Genomic DNA, 14,020 nt, shown 5'->3' on the forward strand with positions numbered 1-14,020 from the left:
TTGTATATGTATAATTCACCACATTTGTATAAATCGGAACTAACAATTCTTTGTTTGATTTGTTTTTTGTATATGACGGTGATTTCCTTTGGTTTTTCAGTTTTATCATCATATACATTCAATCTTTTTGCATATAACTTTTTAAAGTTTGTATAAACGTGTAGTTTTCGAATTTAGTATAATATAATTTATAGAAAGGGGTCAAAAATACCCCTTAACTTTGGTTTATTAGTTAACTCTTAAATATTAAAGAGTTATATAAAAAATTAATTGACTCTCAAAATGCTATTGATATCAATTTGTAAATCACAATAATAAACAATTTAAAAAAAATATAAAATACATATAAAAAATTTACTTGACTCTAAAAAAGTCTTATCAGTACGACATAAATTGGGATAAGAGATGTAACTAAAGATTATAAAAATAAACAAGGATAGTTATTTTCAGTTTCTTATAAAAATAATGAATTGATATGATTGACCCGGGCTAGTCATATAGTATAAGCAGTACAAATGGTGTATCTAGTATATAATATAAGCAGAATCTTTTCCAAAACTGAATAGAGATAGATGTTCATTATGAATACAAACTGCTACCTGGACAACTTGTCAGGCAGCAACCTAAGATAAACAAAATTGATTGCACAGCTTCTGAGGCAGCGGATGCACAACTTCGGAGGCAGCCGAAACCAAATCTAACTACCTGCACAACTTCCGACTGAAGATGCACAGGCAGCAGAAAGAGATTGCACAAATTGTGAGTCGGCGGAGAAAATGATGCACAACTTCAGAGATAAGAGGATGAGATTAGATTGAGGAAAAAGAAAAAGAAGGAGAGTGAAATCAACCATTTCCTTTACCAAAACAAAAGTTGATTTCTGCTGCCGTTGCCTGGTGAGTTCCAATTCCGATTGGCCTGAGTTGGCGGATTCTCAACAAACGGAAGTCCCTACTTGGATTGTATAATTTTTCGGTATACAACCCTTCCTTTTGTTTCGTGATATAAAATAATTGATTTCTTTGTTGACTGTTAATTTTTGTTATACTTCTTATTTTTTTTGAAACAGAGCTCTTTTTGCAATGGCTACTTTTGATTCCTCCTGTGCTGACCGGAAAAAGATGGAAGACGAGATCACGGCTTATGGAATGAGCCTCATGAATCCTCCCTCTTCCATCGATGAACTATTCAAAATTCTTCAGGTAAAGATCATTTTTTTATTTGAATGAGATAAAATTACAAAAGAAAAAAAAAATGAGAATTGTTGTCCAACTATAATGATTTTGGACTGGAAAATGAAAGTGATAATCTTTTTTTGTTTGTCAGAAAGTTGAGTCATTACTGAAAACGGTTAGTCAAGAACCATTTGACTCGACAACAAGTGCAATTCAACCTTTAATGAAAGCGCTAGTTAGGAATGAACTATTGGGGCATACGAATGAAGATGTCAAAGTTTCAGTGATTTCTTCTGTCACTGAAATTTCTCGAATATATGCCCCAAATCGCCCTTACGATGATGATAGACAAATGGAGGTAAAACTATACCATTCTAACTCAATCTTTCTGTGTTTACTTTGATTTTTTTTTTCCCTTTTTTAACTCGTGTCAATTTCTTGTTAGGAAATTCTCCGGCAAACCGTAATGACTTTCAAAAAGATAGCTGTTGTGAATAGCCGCAGCTACCGGAAAGTGATTCGAGTTCTGGAAGTATTCGCTAAAGTAAGGTTCACTGCGATGCTATTGGACCTCGAGAACGGAACGCTAATCATCGAGATGTTCAAAAATTTTCTTGAGGTCATCAGGTATATTCTCTGATCCTTCAATGTTATGTAGAGTTCTGGTTTGTTTCTTCAGATTAAATTTGGGTGAAATATAAATTTCGTAAGGATGTAACTGCTTATCCATTAAAAGTAATTTTACCAACACCCTTTGGACAAAGCTCTGGGCACTGACCAGCTCCGAAAGGTGCTAATCTGAAATACCCTTATGCATTGAAACACTGCTCAACCTTACGTGCTATTCAGTTGCTTGCATATACTACGTTTGGGTCACACCTAAGCATGTAGGAGACTGTGGACATTGTAAACCATGTCATTTTGTCCCAGTATATGAGCACAAGGTTATTCTAGAGATAATAGATGCTGGCTATAATAATATTTATGTTATATTTTCTATGTAGGCCCTACCATCCTACTAATATATTCACTTGGATGAAAGAAATCATGACTCGGCTCATAGAAGGCAGTGATGAAATCTCAGTAGAGCTTCTACAGCTTCTTCTTGATAGAGTCAAAATTGATAATCAGGTAATAATAAATCTCCTATGAACCTCTTTGTTAGAATATTTCTTCGTCACTTTACTAATCCAGTGGTTTCTTTTATCCAGATGGAATCACCCATTGCATCATACTTGGTGGAGGAAGTCCTAAAAGACTGTGCTGCAATTGTTAAACCGTACTTTTCAGATGCCCTAAAATCAATGAGCTTTGAACCTGCTGATTATGCTCAAACGATTGCTTTATTAAGCAATGAAATGCCAAAAGGAAAAGAAATGGTACGTTGTATTCATTACTATTCTGTCTCATCAATGCAGTTTTGCTCCGTATAAATGCCAAACACATCCATAGTTCATTATGCTCTGGAATAAAATTGTTTATCTTTCATAATCTTAAGCCTAGTACTGTAATTATTAATTAGTCACTGACAAATTGCACAGAAAATGGTATAGTTGTATGCAGTCAGATTTTGAAAAGTAAATGACATAAAACTTAAGAGCCAACTCCATCCCTGTTTAGGCTCCTGGTCCAAGCTCCAGTTGGGTGTGAATAGAGTGGCGTGCTTATATGAATTTAAATTTGGATATCCTGCCTTTCATAAGCTAGCTTTTGGTGCCATATCTTTGGGGAAACATACAATTTCTAAAGAACTTTACTCTTTGCGTACTCATGTCAATTATCCTTATTGTAAACATACATCACTCAAAGGAGTTAGAGCCGCCAACATTAGAATAACTCCACTCAGCTTACATTAGAATATTCTCTAGTGTTGAATTTAGTTAACAATAAGATTTTACTATTAGCTCTAATGCAATATTTGGCCCAAAGAGCAGGGGGATGATTAAGTGCTTCTATTGTGTTTAATTATTAATAGGACGCCACAACAGTTTCAGTTGTGAATAGATAATAGTATTAACAATTTTTTTTATCAGATGGCAACTGAAAATGCGCCTGCTACAGTACATTGCGTAAAAGTTGGTCCATCTGAGGCTAAATGTTGTGAGCTAGCGCGGCAGGATGACACTCACAGGGAGAAGCTAAAGGATACTGTTTAACTAACATCATGAAACCTGTCAATCCAGAAGATGTGCACCCAGCAAAAAATGTGCCAAAAGAAAACCAGGAAGAGACTGGAAGCCATAAACTTACAGGTCATCCTGTAAAAGTTGGTCCATCCGAGGCTAAATTTTGTGAGCCAGTGCTGCAGGATGACATTCACATTCACAGGGAGAAGCTAAAGGATACTTGTACAACAAACATCATGAAACCTGTCAATCCAGAAGATGTGCAACCAGCAACAAATGTGCCAAAAGAAAACCAGGAAGGGACTGGAAGTCATAAACTTACAGGTCATCCTGTAAAAGTTGGTCCATCCGAGGCTAAATTTTGTGAGCCAGTGCTGCAGGATGACATTCACATTCACAGGGAGAAGCTAAAGGATACTTGTACAACAAACATCATGAAACCTGTCAATCCAGAAGATGTGCAACCAGCAACAAATGTGCCAAAAGAAAACCAGGAAGGGACTGGAAGTCATAAACTTACAGGTCATCCTGTAAAAGTTGGTCCATCCGAGGCTAAATTTTGTGAGCCAGTGCTGCAGGATGACATTCACAGGGAGAAGCTAAAAGATACTTGTACAACAAACATCATGAAACCCGACAATCCAGAAGTTGTGCAACCAGCAACAAATGTGCCAAAAGAAAACCAGGAAGGGACTGGAAGTCATAAACTTACAGGTCATCCTGTAAAAGTTGGTCCATCCGAGGCTAAATTTTGTGAGCCAGTGCTGCAGGATGACATTCACAGGGAGAAGCTAAAAGATACTTGTACAACAAACATCATGAAACCCGACAATCCAGAAGTTGTGCAACCAGCAACAAATGTGCCAAAAGAAAACCAGGAAGGGACTGGAAGTCATGAACTTACAGGTAGTAGTGGCCATCATTCTTTGGTGTCTGAAAATCACAATAATAGCACTGGAAGTCATGGTCATTTGTGTCAGCCCAAGAGAAAAGAGAACGATGATGAGCTGGCTGTGTCAATTCCAATAGGAGATGTGCCACAATCCCAAGTTCAGAAAAAAGATTTTCTTCATTTGGGAGAGACACAGTGTGCCAAAAGAAAACGAGGAAGCGACTCAAAGAAGAATGAGTCCGCTTCAGATTGTGAAACAGAGAGAAAATCTGAATCTGGCATAAAAAATGAAGAAGGAAACCTCGAAGAACACAAAGATCCAACACTGCAACAAATTTTTGGAATCAAACAGTGGAAGAAGAAGAAGACGAAGAAAACAACTAATACTGAAGAATCTAGCGATAAGGTTGACAACTGTACAGCTTAGTAATAGTTATTTCAAGATCTTTGCTAATTTATTTTTGCAATAAACAAATTATTACTTTCCTTTTGCAATTCTCTTTTTTACTTGCGAGCTGCACAGGATTCTGAAAGGGCTCATACCAGCAAAGATCACGGTGCAGAACTGATCGGCACTAAAATAAAAGTTTGGTGGCCATTGGAGCAAGCGTAAGTTCTTTAAAATATTGATGTGAGGACTGCAACACCACTGTAAATTTATTGCACCCAACGATCCTGATGTAAAGTTCAGTTATTGAGTTTGTTCTTTAAAACATTGCGTTGCCTGCTATGCTTTATGTGCAAGAATCTCCTCCGTTGGCATACTTATAAGTTTTTTAATTGATGGTATAGATCTAGACTCTAGTACTAGCATGGGTTTTATCCATAACTTTGTCTTCTACCTTGGCTCATTCGGTTTTCTTGAGTTATGTGGTACTTCATGATCCTTGATTCTGTAAGCAGAGCTCAAAACTTGGAGACCATGCCTCCACGTGATGGCAGTTGTAGGCAGAGTCACACTATCTCAAGCGACCTACTCTCATTATGGTTTAACCCTAACCCCTATGTAATCTGGACGTCATGTAGAACATGACAAAACCATCTCAAGTGGCCTTCTCTCATTTTATCATTAATGTATTCTACTAGCACCCTCTAGCGGATGTGGTCATTTTTAGTCTTATATAATTAGGCATGATCGCACATCCATATTAGTATCGCATCTCTGCGACACTTATCTTGTGGATATATTGCACTTTAGATACCCTACATTCATTGTTGGACTTATAATTATTATGTAAAGCTTAATATCTATCACATAATACTTCTCCATTTGAATCATCCAGTTTTAATTCTATTGAGTAACATCTTCATCTATCAGTTCATCCTTCTGGAACAACGAGAGTCTAGATATTTAAATTGTTTGCATTTAGGCACGTCTATCCAGCCTAGTCTCACATCAATTTACAGTTCTTCTCATGTTGACTAAACTTTAGAGTTCTTTTGTGCATATATTCAGTCTTAGTTTTACTCATCGTATCCGAAAACCCTTGCTCTCTAAAGTGCTTCTCAACAGTTCAAGTTTTCGGTTGACACCCTAAATGGTTTCGTCCATTAACACAATTTCATCAGCAAATGGTGAAGGACCTCACATAGTATTATGTTGGTTAGTTAATTAATAACTAGAGTAAACAAGTAGGGCCTCAATGACGATCCTCGGTGTAAACCCACAGTTAGAGGAAAATCAACTCCTTTGTATCTCTTACTAGTTCTCACGCCAGTGACAGACCAACTCCTTTGTATCTCTTACTAATCCTCACGCCAGTGACAAATCAACTTCTTTGTATTTCTTATTAATTCTCAAGCCAGTGACAACTCCTTCATGAATTTTTACAATTTATTATTGTGAAACTAGGCCTTAGGCCTGACTCACACCCGGAAAGCTAGCTCAAAGGGAGGAGGATTGTCTAAGCCCACGCCCAATGCTTAGCATCTAGTGCGTGGACAATTCTGATTGTGGGGGCCCCAACATCGAGTAAGACGGACTCTGCTCTGATACCATACAAATGAGGCCTTAGGCCTAACTCACACCCTAAAAGATAGCTCAAAGGGAGGAGGTTTGCCCAAACATTAATAAGGAGTCCACCCATCTCATTAACCAAATGTGGGACTTTTGTCATTCCTTAACAATTGTGAACTCCTTTCTCCTCCATCACCCACTAAAGGACCTTCCGTGGCACTTCTTCTTACACTTTATTTGGGTCGACGAACGTGATAGCCAAAATATATGTCTCTTCTCATAATAAACTTCCATCAATCTTGTTAGAAGAGTGATGACGTCCAAATCCACTTCTCAATGTACATGGTCGTTGCAATAAAATTTACCTAACTAAGAGTCGGGATCAAATCCCACGTGGAATAATATACTAGGGAAACCAAGCTAGTTATGGAATTGTCACCAATTAAGCTAATTGAATGATTTTGAAATATTTGATTTTGCTTTGAAATTATAAAGATAAAATCTATAAAAAAAAGGGGGGGGGGGGTGTAAAATGATCAATGAACTCGCAAGAAAGAAAAAACTAGAGATGTGGAAATTATGGAATTGATTATCATCAAGAACGAAACTTTACAAATAATTAACTAATAATAAACATGTAACAAGCAATAAGCCTTGGAATCTCAATTGCCCATTAAATGTCGCTTGAGTATTTCTATCTTAGCTAGCTCTTCAAAACCAACTAGGAGATACATTTTAATATTGGGCTACACTTAAGTTCTTCCTATTGTGTGGTCTCGATACTGCTCCGAAGAACTAGAAATGTGGTTTTTAAATAGGCTTCATGACAGGTTATTCTTGATCGCAGACAGGAATGTGGTTCGCAAAACAGAAATGGGACCACAAAAGATCATCGCATTTTGGTCTTCGAAGTCCTTTATATTCTGTCTCTTTTGTGGCTGACAGACCCATTATGCAGTATGCAGTGTGGTTTTGAGGCAGTTCATGGAAGGGTTCAATTTTTTGACGTGTTTAATCACTTTTGCGCTCCTTTGGTGTCCCACCTCAAAATATCTACAAAATGTAAATAACATAAGAATTATATACTAAAAAGCATTAAGAACATGAAAAATCTATTTATATGACATAGAATGTGCCGTAATTTCACGGCACATCAATGAGTTAGCGGGAATGTAGCCTCTGTTGTAGATCTATCAGGTATAAATCCGAACTGGTTTCTGTTACTCTATATGTTCTATCACTCTTTCCCCGAGTTCCATCTTTTACTCATTAGTTTAATGCCATTATTGTTCACACAACTTTGAATATCTCTTTTGTTCTTCACGTCATTGTATCTACCAATTTCGATTCTTACTTCATCTTGAAAAACAAGGAAGAATCTAGCTACAATTTCTCATCTTAAAGTTTCTCTTTACAGGTTTTACGAGGGAGTCATTTCTTCTTTTGATTCTGAGACAAACAAACACAAGGTGACGAGATCATTTATTTTTATGTACTCTTGTCATTCTTATTTTATACAACAATTCAACATCCTTGACCATGTAAATCATTGTATCATTTGTTTTCATGAAAGTTCTCTACCACTGCTAATATAATATACCTGCAAGTGAAACTAACTCCATGTTAAGTCAAAAATGGGGTCGGATACACTAGGGAATAGCCAAATCTATTTAGCTCTTCAAATTCAAGATCTGCCAAGTAAATCCCTTTTTACATAAAGGTACAACCTTACAGTTTAGAGACCTCTTTGTTGTAGAACCTATTCTTAAATATATTGATTGTGAAGCAGCGTTATCTAACTTGGACCGTATTTTATTGGCTTTAACATTTCATAAAAAATCCTCCTGAAAGTTCCAAATGACCGGTGTTGTTTGGTGTTCCTTTTTTAGGTCGTATATGATGATGGTGAAGTAGAGAAATTGAGACTACACAAAGAACGATGGGAAATGCTTGAAGACAATTCATCTCAAAAGGTTCTGACCTACCCATCTGATATACTATTGTTTCTGACAGATTTCGTATTAGATTATGGTTCTAAGTGTTTCATGTCTGAAGCACTCGTCGTTCTAATTTTTTGTTTTAGGATATTAAAAGGACTTTTACCATGAAAGATTATGGTAAGGAACTGGTTGGCACTAGGATAAAAGTTTGGTGGCCATTGGATGAAAAGTAAGTAGTTTGGATCATTTATGTGAGCACAGCAAATCACTGTTAATTTGTTGTACTAATTAATCACGCTCACCCACCCAACCATCCTGCACACACACACACTTTTCAGCACTTGATGTAGCCTTCAGTTTTCGAGTTTATGCTCTAAAATATTGCTTTGCCTGCTAGGCTATGTGCAAGAACCTCGTTCCTCCAGTTACTTATACTCCTATATCTTTGATGGTATTGCAAGAATTCTAGCATGTGTTTATTTGTAGCTTGCATCGTTCCTTGGCTCATTCAATATTTCTTGAGTTACTCCCTCATCCCAGTAATATGTCTCAGTTTTCTATTGGGCTCAAAGTTAAAGAAAGAAAGAAAGAAAGAACTTCTTCCGATACTTATCGCATAAAACATGCCATAGATTTTTCTGTGGCCATAAAATCATGCCCTAGAGGGTAAAATGTGAAGTTCAAATTTAAATTATTTCTAAATTCTTATTATAAAAGGTGTCATTTCATTTTGGACAGGCTAAAAAGGGAAGTGTGTCACATTAAACAGGATAAATGAAGTATATGTTAAGTCATGATCCTTGATGCTTTAAGCAGAGTTAAAACTTGCAGACGGTTCCTGCGTATTATGGCAGTCATAGGCAGAGAGAGTCAAACTGTAACCTTTTGTTGTTAATGGGTTCCAGAGTTTCCAATGCAGTTTGTTTGTCTAACAAAAGACTTGTGTGAAGAATAGTCTGTCATTTTTTTAATTTTTCAAGTATGGTCCTTTTCTCTTTTCCTTTTTCTCCTCTCTGCCTCCTTCTCCATCCAAAAAGATCATACAATTTGACCGATCATAGTATTTACCTTTGGTACATTTCTCCTGTTGGTTGCCTCTTGTATGAAAGTTTGAAACAGGCTAACATTGTTGGCGATATTACTATTCTATATTATTTTATTCATTTGGCAAGTACTATTCTACATTTTCTCATCTTAATGTTTCTCTTTGTAGGTTTTACGAGGGAGTAGTCTCTTCTTTTGATCCCGTTGAAAGGAAACACAAGGTGATGAGATTATAAATTCTTAATTTTCTTTGAGTTACTCTTTATGTTTAAACACTTGTCATTCATATTGTTTGAACCCGATTATCATAATATCTCCATGTTGAGTCAAATGGGTCACATAAAATAGGGAATAGCCAAGTCTATTACTATTCAAATTCATGATCTGCCACATAAATCCATTCTTACATACAGGGATGACCTTATAATTTAGAAACCTGTCTGTTAGAGCCTTATTCATAACTAACCAAGGAAGGGAAATATAAACTGATCGGGAAGTAGAAATCTTACCTAACTTGCACATGTGTTTCTCTTCTTAGGTCTTATATGATGATGGTGAATCAGAGAAATTGAGACTACATAAAGAACGATGGGAGATGCTTGAAGATAATTCAACTCAAAAGGTTCTTTACCCGTCTGACAACAGATATTCATATTCTTGTTGCATTTATATTTGTTTTGATGTTATTGTTTTCGGTGCAAAATCTGTACAGGATCACGCGTTAGACTTTCAAGGCCATGCTGTTTCATCTGCTACGTAAGTATTGAATCTAATTTTTTTTTATAACATTTGGGAAATCCAGCTTCAGTTGTTGTGCTTCACTTGTAGATACCAAATTTCTTTTTAGGATTTGTCCAGAACATCACCTTAGACATGTCAATATATTTGGTCCTACTTGTAGCTCAGAGAGAAAATTTCCATTTATGTAAATCTTTGTTTGGATATTCAAGTCAACCCAGAACAAACTATCCATGCATTTATCTACCTGGAGAGTCAATTATCAGCCTTCCTTCCTTCTCTTCTTAATGTTGTCGAGGCACTTCATGCGCACTATTGATACTCAGTGCTAAATATCTCTTCATCCAAAAGGTCTTTCTGTTTGTTACCCGTTGTAGTTAGTTAGTACTGCGTTCTAAACTGAATATTCAATGTTTTTCTTTTTTGTCAAATGTGCTGTAATTTTTATCTACAGGTCATAAATTAAGTACCGCAGAGTAGAAGGGCACTGAATCAGTGGAAATCTCTGTCGTGGATAGGAAAGAAACTCAACTCCTGCAAGTGTTGAAGAATTTTCATAAATGTAACTACTAAATTAAGCGATGTGATTCAGTTGATTGGAGAAATGAGATGCGAGTCTTAGCATATTTCAGCAGCAAAAGAAACTGAGCTGGTCATGGTTGTAGATTTATTATATGTCGCGCTACAGTCTGCTCTTGGTGTTTACTAATGCTCAGCGGCTTATATGTATGATTAAATTACTGATGTTGGAGAATTCAAAACCCATAAAATTCAAATTATGAATCAACGATTTTTTTTGTATTTCCATATAAGACCATTTCTTGTTTAGATTTTTTTTGTGTTTCCATAGATATATATTGAACAAGCACTGCACATGTTATTTGTTTCTTTTTTGTTATGTGTCACTTCTGCGATTGGTTGAAGGATGAAATTGAGAAAAAGAGTACTCTGTTTCCATTTTGTTTGATTCAAATTCTACTCAGCTATATGAAAATAACTAGCATGATTCCTACTTACAGAAGTGTAAAGCCTAATTTAATTAGAATTAGATTTGGTTTCCTATTCTAAATTTGAATTACTCTTCCAATATGCGAAATCAATCACGTTTTGATTTCATAGTGCGTCACTTTGTTTCCTTTATCTAGTATTATAATTAGACTATAGGTTTATTTTATTTTATTTTTTGTTCTGGGGTTATAATATATAATATATTGAACGTGCATTGCCCATGTTATTTTCTTATTTATTATGTGTCACTACTACGCTATATTTTAGTACTATCTTTTTCTATAAATTTGAAGTTATTCTTTTTATATTTTTACATTATAGTAGCATATTGTTCTTTTATTATTTCTCAAAATTTAATAATGTCAAATTATGAAGAATGGAACACGTTAGTAAATATGATTTTTTAAGTTTAATTAAAGCTTCTTAATAAAGTTTGAGTTTAGGCACGATCAGCCCTCGATCACAAACCACAATTTTAAATTTTAGCATTAAATATTTTTTTAGTAATAACTAGCTGTCTTACTACCATCTCACAATTATTAATAATATAATATATAAACAATTGAGCTTTATTTCTTCTATATTTTCTTACTATATTTCTTTTAATCTTGAAAACTACGTTGGCTCAAAAATATGAAAATTGCAATTCACTATTAAATAACTAAGCCAAACTCGATTACAAAAAAAATAATCCTAAAGATTTGGCTATTAACCTTGTTGTACAACGATAATAAACAAATCCCCTTCGAGTTAACTCTAACTTGAAGCAAGTTAAAAGGATTACACTATGTATTAATCTTCAGGCTAACTCTAGCTTGTATTAATAAATATAATTACTCCAACAGATTATGACCTTAGAAGTATTACTTTTACCCAAAAAGAAAATGATAAAGTTATAACTCAAAATCCTAATACATGAAACGAGAATACAAAAGAAAGTATCAAAAGGTAATTTTTAAGACATAGAAGTATTTTTCCTAAAGGGAAAAAGGATAACCATAACTCGAATTATCATAAATATTATGCAGATACCTTTTGTCATATTTTACGGATATTGGTGTCCTTGCCGTCAAAAAACTAGAGCATACATACTCTTTATACTAACGGACATACACGTGTCATAATCTTATCCACCGACCTGACATTGGATCGATGGATAAGATTGTATCACGTGTCCCTATTTAGTCTTCCGTTCGAGTGAAGGACATATATGTTCGGCAGGGACACCAACGTCTCAAAAATATGACGGAGGATATGAGTATCTGCATACTATTTACGATAGGTTGAAAGTATTTTTATCCTTTTTCCCTTTCCTAAATATTAAAAACGTTAATATGTGAATTAGCAGTAGAGAATTATTCCTAACAAGAACATCAATAATCCAATAACGTAAAATTTTCAATCTGGCGAAAACGTGTTTGGAGAAATTAGTCATTATTAGATATTCTTAGTAAATATATTGGTATTTTAAAAAAAAAACGTGTTTGGAGAAATTAGTCATTATTAGATATTCTTCCTCAATGAATATTGTTCTTTATCCAAATATGTTGAATTTTTGAGTAATTAGCTCTTTCAAAGTCTAGTCACACTTTTGTGATAGAACCTTCACAAGTTAAATTACTCAATTAATTTAACAAGTATATTACGTTTGTTAATCATCAAATGAGTCAATAAAAGTTACACTTGTAATATTGTATTTGATAAAATACGCCGATGACCTTATTCCGTGCAATTACAATACGCAAACTAAGATTGTTTATTCTTGACCGTTAATAATTAAATCAGATTATTAATATAATTTTAATTATTAAGAATAGTTTATAGTATGTAAGTTAGAGTAAATTCTAAATATAATCAAGAAAATGTAAGTTAATTATACTCGCATGATCCTTTGAGATATTATCTTTTAAGCCCCTCAAATATTGATCATTTCAATTTTTTATCCTAATAAATTAGTTAGATACATTTAACCTTCTATTCATTGATATGTGCATTTTTTTTATCTCTCAGACTTTGAATCTTTACAAATTTAATGAATTATGTAGTGCTAAATCATTCAATGAATCAATGTATTATGTTAAATTCATAAAAATTAATAAATATTATAGTTGATTAAATTTTAAATATGCTTAACAAAATATTGTAAGGATCAAATAAGAATTAATCCATAATTGAAGGATCAAAAATATAGTTATTCCTAATCACCTGCAAATTATTAAAAAAAAATTGTTGATAAGTATGTTCATAGTTCTTCCGATCAATTATATCAACTTAATTCAATATTAGGATCACATGGTTCAGGATCGCAACTAGCAATGGATCAATGAAATTGGAAGGGTTAAATAATAGTTTGGTCAAATTTAGTGACTTAAATTTAAATTTTATATTTATAATGAAAAACTTATAAAATGTACAAAAATATATTAAAATTTCATTTCTAATACTTTATGTTGTAGTTTTTTTAAAATTTAGAAACAATAAGGTTTAAATTAGTGTTCTCTAGCTCAACATATAATTGATGATGTCCTTATTAACTCGACGAATACATCATACATTTCTTTAAATATAGTATTACTAGTTAATTAATTGTCTTTTCATATTAAATACAAGATTGAACTTTTTGATATGTAATTTCAAAAATGTAATTCATAATAACATAATCATGTAATTTAACAAACAAATATGAAGAGAGAAAGTTGTATGCAGACCTTATATTTACTTTAATAAGATTTAGAGAAAGAAAATTGTACATAACACTATTTAGGATTTAATTTTTTGAGATAATTTTCAATAATGAAATTAATATAAATAGAGAATGAAAATAAAATCACCAATTTAAAGAAGTAAACGAGAAAAGGACCAATGAATAAATACTAAATCTAAATGCTCCCTCCGTTTTAAAAAGGGCCTAGTTTGACTTGGAACGAGTTTAAGAAAAAGAAAGAAATTTTTTAATTTTATAATTCTAAATTAAAGTTATGTCAAATGTACCAAAATGTCCTTTAATCTTGTGATCTTAAACATGTCGTGTGGAAAGTTAAAGTTAAAGAATTGCCAAAAAAAAGGCACATTTTTTTAAACAAACTAAAAAGGAAATAGGACATTCTTTTTTAAACGAAGAAAATACTATATTAAATTCG

The 14,020-nt window shown here is 33.8% G+C and overlaps 2 protein-coding genes across 4 annotated transcripts; both read left to right on the top strand.

Annotated features, from left to right (window-relative positions):
• Nucleotides 1–486: 486 nt before the first annotated feature.
• Nucleotides 487–4,688, top strand: LOC138349172 (sister chromatid cohesion protein PDS5 homolog C-like). Of its 2 annotated transcripts, none has more exons than XM_069299380.1 (7): nt 487–975; nt 1,070–1,202; nt 1,327–1,533; nt 1,621–1,802; nt 2,180–2,306; nt 2,387–2,554; nt 3,209–4,688. In XM_069299380.1, exons 2-7 carry the CDS (start codon nt 1,083–1,085, stop codon nt 3,329–3,331), a joined length of 927 nt encoding a protein of 308 aa, XP_069155481.1. In that variant the 5' UTR covers nt 487–975; nt 1,070–1,082; the 3' UTR covers nt 3,332–4,688. The 2 variants fall into 2 exon arrangements, with proteins under 2 accessions (XP_069155481.1, XP_069155482.1); XM_069299381.1 differs by having other exon boundaries at nt 487–896.
• Nucleotides 3,340–10,700, top strand: LOC101266039 (sister chromatid cohesion protein PDS5 homolog D-like). Of its 2 annotated transcripts, XM_026031617.2 has the most exons (9): nt 3,340–4,599; nt 4,717–4,802; nt 7,568–7,619; nt 8,040–8,123; nt 8,234–8,319; nt 9,304–9,355; nt 9,673–9,756; nt 9,847–9,890; nt 10,327–10,700. In XM_026031617.2, the coding sequence occupies exons 1-9, from the start codon at nt 3,340–3,342 to the stop codon at nt 10,331–10,333; spliced, it is 1,755 nt and encodes a 584-aa protein (XP_025887402.2). In that variant the 3' UTR covers nt 10,334–10,700. The 2 variants fall into 2 exon arrangements, 1 of the variants encoding a protein (XP_025887402.2); XR_011221803.1 differs by lacking the exon at nt 8,234–8,319.
• Nucleotides 10,701–14,020: the final 3,320 nt, after the last annotated feature.

This window comes from Solanum lycopersicum, chromosome 6 (assembly GCF_036512215.1).
Source record: "Solanum lycopersicum chromosome 6, SLM_r2.1".
Taxonomy (NCBI): domain Eukaryota; kingdom Viridiplantae; phylum Streptophyta; class Magnoliopsida; order Solanales; family Solanaceae; genus Solanum; species Solanum lycopersicum.

Bases quoted from the DNA above. Each gene is read 5' to 3' on its own strand.
- LOC101266039 (XM_026031617.2), top strand. From the start codon at position 3,340: ATGAAACCTGTCAATCCAGAAGATGTGCACCCAGCAAAAAATGTGCCA. The intron at 4,600-4,716 runs GTTGACAACTGT...CGAGCTGCACAG, and splicing joins CTGAAGAATCTAGCGATAAG to GATTCTGAAAGGGCTCATAC. The intron at 9,757-9,846 runs GTTCTTTACCCG...AAATCTGTACAG, and splicing joins AAGATAATTCAACTCAAAAG to GATCACGCGTTAGACTTTCA.
- LOC138349172 (XM_069299380.1), top strand. From the start codon at position 1,083: ATGGCTACTTTTGATTCCTCCTGTGCTGACCGGAAAAAGATGGAAGAC. The intron at 1,534-1,620 runs GTAAAACTATAC...ATTTCTTGTTAG, and splicing joins ATGATGATAGACAAATGGAG to GAAATTCTCCGGCAAACCGT. The intron at 2,307-2,386 runs GTAATAATAAAT...TCTTTTATCCAG, and splicing joins GAGTCAAAATTGATAATCAG to ATGGAATCACCCATTGCATC.